General features: G+C 42.6%; 1 protein-coding gene across 2 annotated transcripts in view; it reads right to left on the bottom strand.

Annotated features, from left to right (window-relative positions):
• Window positions 1-12,985, bottom strand: part of C5 (complement C5) — a 478,994-nt gene that overhangs the window by 246,121 nt on the left and 219,888 nt on the right. For both annotated transcript variants that reach the window (XM_069609527.1, XM_069609526.1), the window contains exon 16: window positions 2,221-2,289. In XM_069609527.1, the coding sequence (XP_069465628.1) occupies window positions 2,221-2,289 (69 nt within the window). The remainder of the gene's footprint in view (window positions 1-2,220; window positions 2,290-12,985) is intronic.

Here is a 12,985-nt window from a genome sequence, read left to right as displayed (position 1 = left end):
TATGTGGCAGGAAGAAACAACAATCAGATAAAGATTCTATCTTCGATATGTAGCCTGCCCCTGGGTATGCGTGAGGGAGGAGGCTAAAAGGTCAAACTGGGATCATCGCCACAATAATAGGCTTTGGAGGAAAGCGTTCTGTGAATGCCAAATACATTTTTTTTATTGTTGCATTTACAGTTTACAGAAAACAATACACAACATAATACAGCAAAAGAAGAAGATAAGAGATCATAAAAAGAATAAAATACCATTCAACAAGAGACATCTTCTAAAATCAAAGGAAAAAGAGTACAGAAGTTCACTTTGCAAGAATGACTTCAGTTTAAAATATTTTATACTTCCAAAGATAAGTTTTTCTTATTCAACTCAGAAATTAAAAATACAAGAAAGCGATTTAGAGATAAAACTAAGGAAATAGCAGTGCCCCACATACAACGACACCAAACAAATTTCTCGATACCTCGGAACGTTCAATAGTGTTATCCTTAAAAACCCCAAATCATTCCTTATCAAAGAACGTACACTCAACTAACAATTGTTTCAGGGTTTCACGGGTATTGCTTACCCCACAAAACCTACATTCATTGTTTAGTCCATTGGAGTCATCCAGCATTTTCATGCTCTGCCAGCTTTTAACTTTCTCATAGACAGGTATTTGATTAAACCTAAAATGCATGAAATTCATGCGTACAGAAGAGCAGGGAAACTTTTGAATATATAAAGGCAGACATTCCCTAGCATGGGTAAACCAAGAATATTCCACAAAGCTTGTATATGAATGAATACAATTGACGGTCTCAGCCCAGTCAGACCTAAACAGATTTTTTTTTAATATGCCCCGGTCTAAGAATCAAATCCTCTTCGGATGCACAGATATTCCACAACACAGAACATATCCGTGTATTAAGCTCATTCAATGATGGTACAAATCCTGCTGTCATAGCAACCTTAAGATTCTCATAAAGGGAATTTTTAGGCAGAGCAATTATTCTTCTGAACAGAGAAAGCTGTCTCCAGACATACCTTGCCTTCAATGATACCAGACACAACTCATGTCTAATGATGGCATTAGGGATAGCCATAGAGAGACCAAGTACATTCTTCCATAGAGTTCCCTGCATAGTATTCAAGAGGTCACCCATATTCTGGGAGCAAAGGTCAAGTCCATAAAGGATAATTGCCTCAAATTTGGCCAGATAATATTGTCTCAGGGGAAGTAAAGAAAACGTACATACTTTGGGCCTCATCACGAGTTGGGCGGTAACGCCGGCGCTAATAGCGCTGGCGCTATCTGCCCTACCGCCAAACCCTCCAGCGCTATTAGCGCCGGATCACGGGTTTGGCGGTAAAGAAAGTCCCCATTCCCCACTGAGCATATTCGGGAATGCCCCATTTCCCATTGGGCTCAATGGGGAATTTTCGCACTCATACCGCCGGCGGATTTCCCGCCGGCGGTATGAGCGCGAATTTTCGGCAGATTTCCCCCCAGCTCAGAGCTGGGGAGAAATCCACCGAAGCCCTGATTTGGCAGACCCTTAAATCCGGTGTTAATAGCGCTACCGCCGGATTTAAGGGTTACCGCCAAACTCGTGATGAGGCCCTTTGTGCTTTAAGAACTTCATATGAGCAGTACGTTTCTTAACTTTATCATTCAAGATGAATTTCCATTGATTTATACAAACCCTGTTGGCCAAATGGTATCCAAGGTAAATTACAGTCTTGACCTGCTCCACAGTATCAGTTCCCATGTTCCAAGAATATTGAATGTCCTTGATTCTTCTTGATAGAACCAGGACTTTAGATTTCGAAGCATTGGGGAACAGATTATTATTCACTGCATATTCATAGAAGAGCTGCATTTTAGCTCTAAGACCTCGCGGAGTTCTATCGAACAATATAAAATCGTCCGCATAGGCCATCCACTCCAACCTAACACTCCCCAACCTTGCAGGTGCGATGGAGGGACCCTGCCACAGAATGCCAAATAAATACAAACAAGAAAATACAATTCATGTCACCATATTTTTCTCTGAATGCAGATGTATTTTTACTTTCACTTTTAATATAACTGCAGTGCTTGCACAATGGTCACGTAAGGACTGAGTGAGGGAGGACGGGGTTGGTTCTACATTAAACACAAGCATGCATTCCAATTGGGAAGATCCCAGATAACCTTGACGTGTGAGGGTTTGACAATTTCAAATGCAAGAAACGTACCTGCTTGTTCAATGCGGTCTTTGAAACTGACTTGTCGTTTGGGTCTTATGATCTCACTGCAAGCTTTATCTGCAAGGAAAAGACATTGCACACATTTGCATAAATAGTGCAATGAACCAAACTGCATATTCTGGATCATTTGCACACCATACACTGCTGGGAATGCTGGTCAGAGGCTGGAATGGAGTTCTTCCTCAATTTCACCATGTGAGGAATCACTTCCGACAGGAAAGATTTTATGAGAAATTTCAAGCGGTAAAACCAATTCGACTCAATAATTCACCCATTACCTTACTTATCAAAGTCACCTGATTGTGTGGCGCCCCCCGCCAGGGTGCTAATATAACAGTGTAGGAGTCACATCTCAACTTATCTGCAGTACAAACGTTACATTAATACTGCACCTGCAATACCTTTTTACGGTTGAATTGTGATGTCACAGTGCCAGCTGCTTGGGCCAGCACAGAGCACAATTACAGCTGCCACTGAAGCACTTAATTAAAGCATGATTAGCTTTTAGGATTTCTTTCTTCTTCAGTGACTTTTATGTGCCACATTTGCAGCCAGTAATTGATAAGGAACTGTAGTTTTATTCTGTGCACTTTTGGAGTTCAAAAGCTAAGAGCAAGAATCTGTCTACATGTTATTATTTTTCCCAACAAAATGTTTTGAAATGCCTTTTATTATAAATATAATATATTTTGCAACACATTACAAGCTGCATATTTGTGTTATTTCCACCCTCTGAGCAGATTCTGCATTGATTCTAGGTGTGAACAACTAGATCTCTTGCATTACAGTAAGCAGGAGACCACGTGATGAAGGGGATGATGGTACGTCGGTGTCCCCAACCTACGTTAAATGGGTATTGCAAGTCATTTTAGGCTTTTGTGACCTTGCAAAGCGAGTGTATCCAACCTTTGGCTCTCCATATGATTTGAAGTACAAGTCCCATCAGTGCATAGTTAATGGTGATGGATCATGGGAGTCACATCCCAAAACATCTTGAGAGCCAAAGTTTGCAGACCTGTGTTATAAAGGAATGTTGCCTTTGGCCTCATTACTGTATTAGGTCAGCAATTTCTCAGTGACTTGAAATATCTTTATAACGTACAGTACCGACTACTTTATCCCATATGTAATTTGCATTATACTTATTTTCTTCAGCTTTTTTTATGGCGTTAATCCCCCGTTCCAAGGGCTGGAACGGGAAGTAAAAGCCGGCAGCCCAATTTATCGGCCCGAGCAAACCGAGGGCAGATAACGAGGGTTCTGGGCCATTAGCCCCCGTTCCAGCCCTTGGAATGGGGGATTAAGACTATTAGCACTCTGGGTTGCCAAAGGGGTAACCCTGGGTGCTAACAAAAAAAGGATTTTCCTTCGTACAATGGGACAGTCGCGGCATCCCGTTGTACGAAGGAAAATCCATTTCCAAGATGGCAGCCATGGAAAGGGAAGCGGGGCTCCATGTGGAGCCCCGCTTCCCTTTCCATGGCGGCCCGCAGGAGCAGAGAGGAAGGTGCGGCGGCGGCGGGGATGGCCGCCACTGCAGAGATAGAGTAAATTGGGGATTGGAGGGGGAGAAAAGAAAAAATAACGGGACGGAGGGTGGGTGGAAGATGGTGGCGGCGGGAGGAGCCGGCCATCAGGTGGAATGGAACGTGGGCTTTCACCGGCGGTTCAAGCCTGCATTTCTATCCATCTGATTGGCTGGCTGGCTGGCTCCCCCACGCCAGGTTGGTAATCTGAAATGTTAACTGGCTAAAATCCATTTCAACTGAAGTTGTAGGTCGCTTTTGCTCGTTCGCACTTGTCTTCCACAAACTACTATTGGTAAATGGAAAATGTACCTAGATCCCATCGGGATGAGGACTATGTTTGCTTTGAAGAACATTTTCTGAGGTTAAGTGGACATATCTGCCTCACTAGAATCTTTGACCAAGGATATTTTGCCTCATGGACCTTTAATCCATTACTATTGTGTTTGAGGGCTGTGCAGAACGTTTGTTATGGTAAAGAAGAACACCAGCCTTGCTGATACTGTTGGGTTTGAGTCTGAAGAGTGCTTTGTAATGGTGGGAGGGATAACTTGCCCCATTAATGCTGTCATTTTGCGTCTAGATAAAGACTTGTGTAGCGTGAGCCAAGCCTCACACCGGGCTGCGTTGCTGCCCTGCCGGCTGTGTGCTGCCTCCCATGCCATGATGAGCACCTGCATTATTCAAAATGTTCATCTTCAGCGGTTAGCATGGTATGGGAGGGTGAGCGGCAGTTGGCAGGCAGTAGCCAAGGCGATGCGTTACGGCTCTCCACATACTTACCAGGCTGACTAAAGCCAGCTCTTTGTTTCCCTGTCTCCCGTTTGTCTGTGTTTTTCTTTGAGTCCTGCCCACAACAATTGGTGACGAGTGGGTTAAACAACAAAAAAATGAAAGAGGGACCGGCAAAATGCTCACTGGCACATTGAGGGCTGTAGCCACAGCACGCCCTGTTGGCTGCTTTATATATCTTCAGGAGAGCACTGATTAATGCAGGGCAAGAGATGCTGACCCTGGTACATTTGGAGACACGAGAAATTGAGCTGTCAATCGGCCTTCAGCTGGAATAGCAGGCATGGATACTGTCATTGGCCCTCACTGAGTAGGGGAGCAGCCAGGAGGAGAGCCGCTCTGGAAAAATCACCTGCTGCACAGCAGGGAGTAATTATTTTAGCTTATTACTTTAGCTTGTTACTATGGCTTGTTGCATTAGTTTATTTTTTTAGTTTGTTATATCACTTTGTTGTACTATTTTGCATGGAGGCCACTATTCAAACCCCACCTGTTTTCCAGCCCACTACAAGTGAACCAGGGTTTGCATGGGTACACTGGAAGAACATATTTTACACTTACCTAATAGCAATTGGAGTGAAGGAGTTTGACCCAGAAAGGAAACAAGCAATCTTGTTGAATAGTTTAGGGGCCGAAGGGCAGAGAACATTTGAAACCTTACCAATGGTTCCAGTTGGGGAAGAAGCATGGTGTGCACATGCAATATACCAAGATACAGAACATACTTTAACTGAGCAATTTGTCCCCTGTGTAAATGTAGTAATGGAAGGCCACTTGTTTTTCTCTTATGCCCAATAAATTCATGAAAGTGTGAGTGTCTCTGTGTCATCCCTATGTGGATTAGCTATGAATTGCGAATTTGGGCCCCTTGCTGATTGCTTGTTATGTGATAATATAGCGAGATGCGCAACTCACAAAAGGCTACAAGAAAGGCAGTTAATGATCAAAGAGCTTATTTTGGAACAAAGATGGCAAAGATGTCAGAGCAATCTACTGTCTATCCCCTAACCTTGGCGAGCACATCTAAGGGAGAAGTCAACGATGTGAGCAGAAAAAATGCACACTTCCAGAAATCACTAAAAAGAACGGAAAGTTCCCAGAATGCTAACAATAAAATACAATGGAGTAGAGCAGAAGGGTTTCCTGCTAATGCAAATGGCATGCCCCATTGCAGTAGGAACCGGATTGTGTGTTTTGCATGTGGAGGGAACCATCACATAGCAACCGACGCACGTTGCCCGGCCAAAGGAGCAACATGTAAGAGATGCAATAGACGGTGACCCTTGCAAAAGATGTGTAGAAGTAAACTGGGTGGGGAAGTAAGATATGTTGACGAAGACATGCATTTCTTTAAAGATGACATGAGTGAACTGTTAATAGCAACTACACAGGAGAATGATGTTGATGCTCCCTGGTGTGTAGTGAGATTGAATGGTAGAGAATTGAGAATGATGGTCGATTCAGGAGCCAAATACACAGTGGTAGGTGCAGACACACACCTCAAACTGGGGTTCAGTTTAGTGACCTTAAAGGTTCACACATAAATCCCAAAGGTTATGGAAGGATGCCTACCAAAATGTTAGGGTCATGTATAGTGGAAATTGAATTTAAAGGTAGGAAAATGTGCAGTCACTTGTGTGTAGCTGAAAATGGAGTAACCTTATTGAGTTGGAAACACCAAAAAGATTTGCAAATCATATTATATGCAAATAATCCAGAACCTGTCATGTTAGTTGGAAGTATTTGAAAGTGATATTTGTGATGATTTTATAGAAGTTTTTTCAGGATAGGTCAGGATGACTAAAACACTTTAACCACCAAATAATATTGATGAGGGAAGTGAAACCTGTATCACACACGGGGAGACCTGTACCCTTGATGCTAAGATAAAAGCTGAAGAATGAGATAGACAAATTGTATGACAACCGAATTATAGAACCAATAGTAGCTGCAGAGTGGGTGTTCCCAGAGTTAATAGCAAAGAATTCAGATGAAGCTATTAGAATGTGTGTAGACTTGAGATCCCTTAATAACAACAAATGGGTGGATTGTCACCCACTCTATAAGGTACAGGAGATAATATCCCGTTTGCATGGAGCAAAATATTTTATAACTATTGGTCTGTCAAGTGCATACCACCAGATAGAATTACATCCTGACTCTAGACCCATGACATCTTTTGTAACACCATTTGGGGCATGTAGGTTCATGAGAGTGCCTTTTGGTCTTGCCTCAGCAGCAGCCGTCATTCAGAGAGTAATAGAGGATCTTTTTGGCAAGATGCAAAATGTGAAATGCTTTCAGGATGATATTTTAATATTCATGGAAGGTTCCCAGCACCATGACGTGTGTCTGTACTAGAGCTCCTCAGAAAAGCAGGGCTCACGATAAAGAAAGATATATGCAAATTTAAAGTTGGAAAAGTGTCATACGTAAAACATGTAATCAATTATCAGAGCATCAGACCAAAGGCAAGTTTAGTAGAGGCTGTGTTAAAAGTACCTGCACAGCATAATAAAGACATACAAAGGGCTTTTGTTGGTCTCGCTGAGCATTACTGAGAGTTTATTGAGAATTTTGCAACTTTGAGTGCCCCTCTGAGGGAATTATTAAGAAAGAATGTAACTTTTGTATGGAGAGAGACACAGTACCATATTTTCGCACAGATAAAGAGATATACTGTAAAGGCCCCAATGCTGAACATGTTTAGTCCCTTAAATACAACTTTTTAACAAGTGATGCTAGCAGTGTAGGATTAGGTGCAACCCTGACTCAGGTAAGGGAAGGTGAAGAGGTAGTAATAGCTCTCGCCTTCTGTTCATTGCAAAGAGCAGAAAATAATTACTTCTCTTTTGCGAGAGAAGCTCTGGCATGTTTTTTGGGCAGTAGAGCATTTCATTTATTTTCTGTGGGGCATTGCATTTGTTTTGAAGACAGACCATAAACTTTTGGTTCATGCACTATAAGAATAAACACATGAACATCTCCTAGGATAAATCGCTGGGCGTATGCGCTGCAGGAATTACATTTTACAATCATATAAGCTCCTAGCCCTGGAAACATAGTTGCAGATAGTTTGTTGCAACTACCCATTAAGGGTGGTGAACCCGTTACTTGTGGAAGAATGGTTGATGATAGCACATTTGACACATGAGGGTGCCCTGAATTTATCAAAATGGCAAGAAGAAAATGTGCCTGACTTGGAATAAGTGAGGTGTGTCAATTATTTGATGAAGGTTGGCCCAGAAGTTCATATGGGGTGAGTGCACAATTTGACCAGGTTCGTAATGAATTGTGACAGAGGGTGATGTGTTGTGTCGAGCTGAAAAGATTTTTCCAGCCAAGGGAGTAAGACCTGTAACATTGGATCCTGCTCATAATGGTCATGTAGGTAGGAATATGACAAAGAAGAGAGTAAGGGAGTGGTATTGGTGGCCAATATGGATGCAGACAAAGAATATATGCTAGCCCACTGTACTCCATGTGCAGCGAGTGACAAATCGCATTTGGCGGTAGAGCCTCCCTTGTGTCTGTTAAAGTACACACCCAGCCTTGGGAGAAGCTAGCTCTAGATATAGTTGCACTCTTGCCTAGATGCTATCAAGGGAAATTATTTGTGTTCATCTTAATGGATTATCACAAAAGATGGTCGCACATAGAGTGGTCAGAAGGCATAACGGGCAGGTATGGTGTTGATCTTTTGGACAACGTTTTTGGAGGAAGGATTTCCTTATGTATTATTGACAGACAATGGGTTGCAGTTTCAGTCAAATGTGGTTTCTGAATTTTTAAGCAAGGCTGGAGTGCATCATGAGACGACAGCTTTATATTGACTGAGACTAAACGGAATGGTTAAAAGGTTTAACAGAGTTAATATGGGGACCTTTCAGCTAGCACTCATGTCAAATATTAAAGTAGAAAGACTATTGAGAGATATGATCTTGGTGTATTAGACAACCCACACTCCATAACTGGTATCATCTCATTTACAGGTTTGGGAGGTAGAAGGCCTGTATGTGAGTTGTCAACGGAGTGACTAGGAACATCAGGACTGGTTAAGGTAAACACAAGTGAACTTAACAGTAGAGCTGAGAAGTTTCAAGCACAGTATAAAAGGGTGGTTTGCAGAGCGCAAGCAGTTTTGTGTGGGTGACAACGTTCTCGTAAGAAATGCAAGGCTGAGAGGAAAAGGGGCTGATTTAATGGCATCTCCTAAGAAGATCAACAAGATCATAGGAACAGTTGTGTTGTTAAATGATGGAACGAAGTGGAGCCAGAGGCAACTGGTAAAATGTCATGAAGCCGAGTGGAACATGGACAAAGAAAAAGGAGTGCTTGGGGAAGAGTTTTTGGAAATTGAATTGTGACTGCAAGAAACATTTTGAGGAACACTAGAGAACCTGGGACTTTAGGTGAAATGGGAAGCAATTTGGACAAAACTATTGGTTCATATTCTGTAGAGACACCGTGAAGAGATATTCAAACTGGAACACCAGGTGGTGAGGCAATGGAAAGTTAACCTGGTGGATCTGAACTCTGTGAGAGAAGTCAAGAGCAAGTCTTAGGAGGAAAGCTGGGGCAACAACTTGGGAGAATAGAAAAGGGGGGCGCATAATTTGGCTGCTTCTAACTCCATCTAAGCTCAAAGACTTTGTGCTGAATCTCTTGTATAAGGGGGAAGGTGTGTAGCGTGTTGCTGCTCTGCCTGCTGCATTCTGCATGCTGCCTCCCGTGCTGAGCGCCTGCATTATTCAAATGTGCCTCTCCAGCGATTAGCACAGTACAGGAGGGTGACCAGCAGTTGGCAGGGAGCAGCAACGGCCAAGGGGATGCAGCGCAGCTCTCTGTGTACTTACCAGGCTGAAAAAAACAGCTCTTCAAATCCCCATCCCCTGTGTCATCTGTGTGTCTTCCTTGAGTCCTACCCACAACAACTTGCTAAGACAGGAGCTATCACCCACCCCTAGACCCTTTTGGGTTTGGCTATCAAGAGAGATTTGTTACAAAGGAACAGGACACCTGTGAAAGCGTGTTTACAAAGGATATATCACCTGTCCCTCTGTATTTGTGTGTAGGTGTAGAGAGCTTTCTTACAGTGTGAGAGAACACCTGTCCATTGATACTATTGTATTTGAGACAGGAGAGAGCTGTATTGCAGTGGAAAAGAACACCAACCCCACTGGTAATGTTGTCTTTGGGTCTAGATTGAGATTTGCTAATGGGGGAAATCACCTGTAACTAGATACGTATAAGCACCCAGGAGGGACGGTGGTGGTAGCAGGGGATTTTAATGTTGATGTGGTCAAGTTCAACAGGAAAGGGGGAGGGAAAGCGAATAGTAGGACAAGGCATGCCTTGAGAGCAAGGAAATGGCTAAAAGCATTGGCAGAATTTGACCTAGTCCCAATTCAATCGAGCAATGGGATAGAGTGCCCCACATGGAATAATGGTAAACTCGGTGCTAGAATAGATTTTATTTTTGTGAATAAGCAAGAGGATAGTGCTTTGCCAATATTGGAAATTAGGGACACCAAAGCAAGTGATCACACAATGTTAATCACGCCCATTGAAAAAATAAATCTAGAGACAAGAAGCTGGCTGAGGGGAGAATTTGAGACCAACCCAGCGGGTACTCGCCTTCGTTGGTCAACCAGAATGATAGACGAATACAATGCTCTCCTCAGAAACCAGGTTGTGCCTAGTGACAGCCCCAAGCTTCAGGAAACTGTGTCGGAAACCCTTTGTAAAGCTACAAGGGATATTATGCCAATAAGGAATGGGTCGGTTAATAGCTGCCACCAATATGGCCGCTGATTTGATTACATCATTGCTAGAAGGAAGAGAGACCTAATAGCTATCATTCGGGTGGTGGAGAAAAACTATGAATGGCCAGGACTGGAATGGAAGAATAGCATCACTATTCTTAGGAATAATTACAAAGGCTGGTTGAGACACCATCAGGCTTCAAACAACGATGAGGGCTGGAAATATTTGAACAGGTTGATTAGAACTAATGACTAAAATGTTTTGCCATTGGCTGGGGAATTCCAAAGGCATGCCCAATCGATCAAGGGAAATTGCTTCTGTAACAGAATCAAAATGGGTGCAATATATTAAGAAGTCTTTTTTCAGGGCCCTAAAACTGCACAATGGAAGGTTCGCTCTATGGCAAATTCCATGGTTAGTGAATACATTATATCAGTAGACCTGGTGGATAAAATTAAGCATCTAAAAACATCTAACACAGCCGGATGGCCTTACCAATTTGGTATTGAAGGCAGCTCCAGATCTCTGGGCATATATCTTAAAGCAAATCTTTACACATGTGTGCCGAACGGGCATAATCCCGGAGACGTTGAAGAATGCTATCTTAATTCCCGTCTTCAAAAAGGACCAACAAGATCTCCCTGAAAACTACAGACTGCTAGCAATGCTGGACTCTAGTGGGAAAATATTTGCCAACATTTTGCTGGAAATACTTACCAACTGGGTTGCCCAAAAGGGATTATTAACGTACCATCAAACTGTGTTCAGAAAAGGGTGTTCAACAACTCACCCAATCTGGACAATATTGACATTAATTTCTGACACACACCTTAAACCAGGCATGGCTTTGTATGTTGGCTTTGGGGATTTTTCATCTGTGTTTGATAGCGTGGATAGAGGGAAACTATAGAAAATGCTAGAAGAATGCCACATAGACCCTTCTTTACTTTATTTTATAAAAGCCTTGTATAGCGGCACGGTAGTCAAGATTCGACTAGCGCTGGATGGGACATTATCTGATCCCATTCCCACATGAAAGGGATTGAAACAGGGGTGTGCATTAGCCCCCTGTTTTTCAATCTTTATTTGTCGCTTTTTGCCAAAAGATTGGGAGATGTTTGAACTCCCCTCCTCAATATGGGAAGATGAGCCTGGTTTGCATGTCATACGCTGACGATGTCGTGGTCCTTGACAGAACAAAAACTGGATTGCAACGCTCTCTCCATGCACTTTCGGAATTTGCATCTGAGCTCGCCTTGAAACCTAACATCAAAAAAACAAAAATTATTTTCTTTGGGAAAGGTGTCGCAGTGGGCAATTCTTTCAATTGGTGGCTAGGCGGAGAGAAATTGGAAACTTCCTGCAATTACAAATATTTAGGAATTACTATTAGGGTCACGTTTTCCGCAGCCTGTATACTAGAGGAGGTAACCAAAAAAGCTTGGAGGGAATGGCTTATGTTAAGAAGGGTGATTGATTCTCAAGGGGGACGATCCCTAGAAGCTATGTTTCTAGCTTACAAGGTTTCAATAGTGCCTACTATCCTTTACGCCCTGGAAGTATTCCCATGGAAGTGGGTAGAGGTGGTGGGAAAACTAGAGAGAGAGATTTTACGAACTATGTTAAACCTGCCCCCTTGCACGCCAATACAAGCAATTAGATTGGGAATTGGGCTCTCCTCCCTCGGTATGTTATGCTCGGTAGCATCTTTCAACCTCTGGCCCAAGATAAAATATGCATTAGCAGGCCCGAATAGTCTACTTTCACATACCCTGCAACATGCCGGCAGATATGAGACTAGCAAATGGTTCAGCAATCTGGATATAAGCGTTACAAAGTATCTAGCTGATATCGGTGTCACGCCAATTCCGGAAACTTGGCTGGGTTACAATTTAGCAAAGATCCCTGTGAAAGCAAGGACCTATGACACTGAGCAGGCACTAATTCATCTTAACTCTTTGAAGAAATTCAGTGAATTCACCAGACAATCTTTCGTAATAGGAAGTCCTAAGTCTTATTTAATAAAAAAAGGCGATACCCCGCCCTGATTAGGTTTATCCTTGCAGTCAGGCTACAGACAATACTGGTCTTTGAGAATACGGAAGCTTGGACAGGCATTGCACATGGCAACAGGCTGTGTAGACTTTGTGGAAAGGCCATCGAATCAGCCAGACACGTACTAACCCAATGTGAGAGGTTAGAAAAGTACCTATGGACGGGCATATGATAAATACCAAGACCCTTCCCCCGATCAATTCTGGAGCATATTGTTTCGAGCAGATTCACTTGTGCTATCAACAGCGGCGATGCATGTCTGGGAAGTAGTTTGCAAGTAAGTCATGATAAGAAATTAAATACGAGTTTAATAATAATTTTATATTTTGAAATAGGTATGTGATTATGTGTGAGGGGGTATTTCTCCCTAAATTAGATGATGTGAAGTTTTAAATTGTATTTTAAGTGACGGTTTTAAATTGTATTGTGACATGTTTTAACATTGTGTATTTTTAGTGTGAAAAGGTTGCAAGACATCCAAACTGCACTTTAAATTAATAAAAAAAAAAGATGCGTTGGCGTTTGGAGTTGGAAAAGGTTTTGCTGTGGTTGGGATGGAGCACCTGGGAGACAGATACTACTGTGCTTGCATTTGGAGAGAACCTTATGATGTT

This window comes from Ambystoma mexicanum, chromosome 8 (assembly GCF_040938575.1).
Source record: "Ambystoma mexicanum isolate Mex_15411 chromosome 8, UKY_AmexF1_1, whole genome shotgun sequence".
Taxonomy (NCBI): domain Eukaryota; kingdom Metazoa; phylum Chordata; class Amphibia; order Caudata; family Ambystomatidae; genus Ambystoma; species Ambystoma mexicanum.
This window is presented reverse-complemented; position numbering and strand designations above follow the sequence as displayed.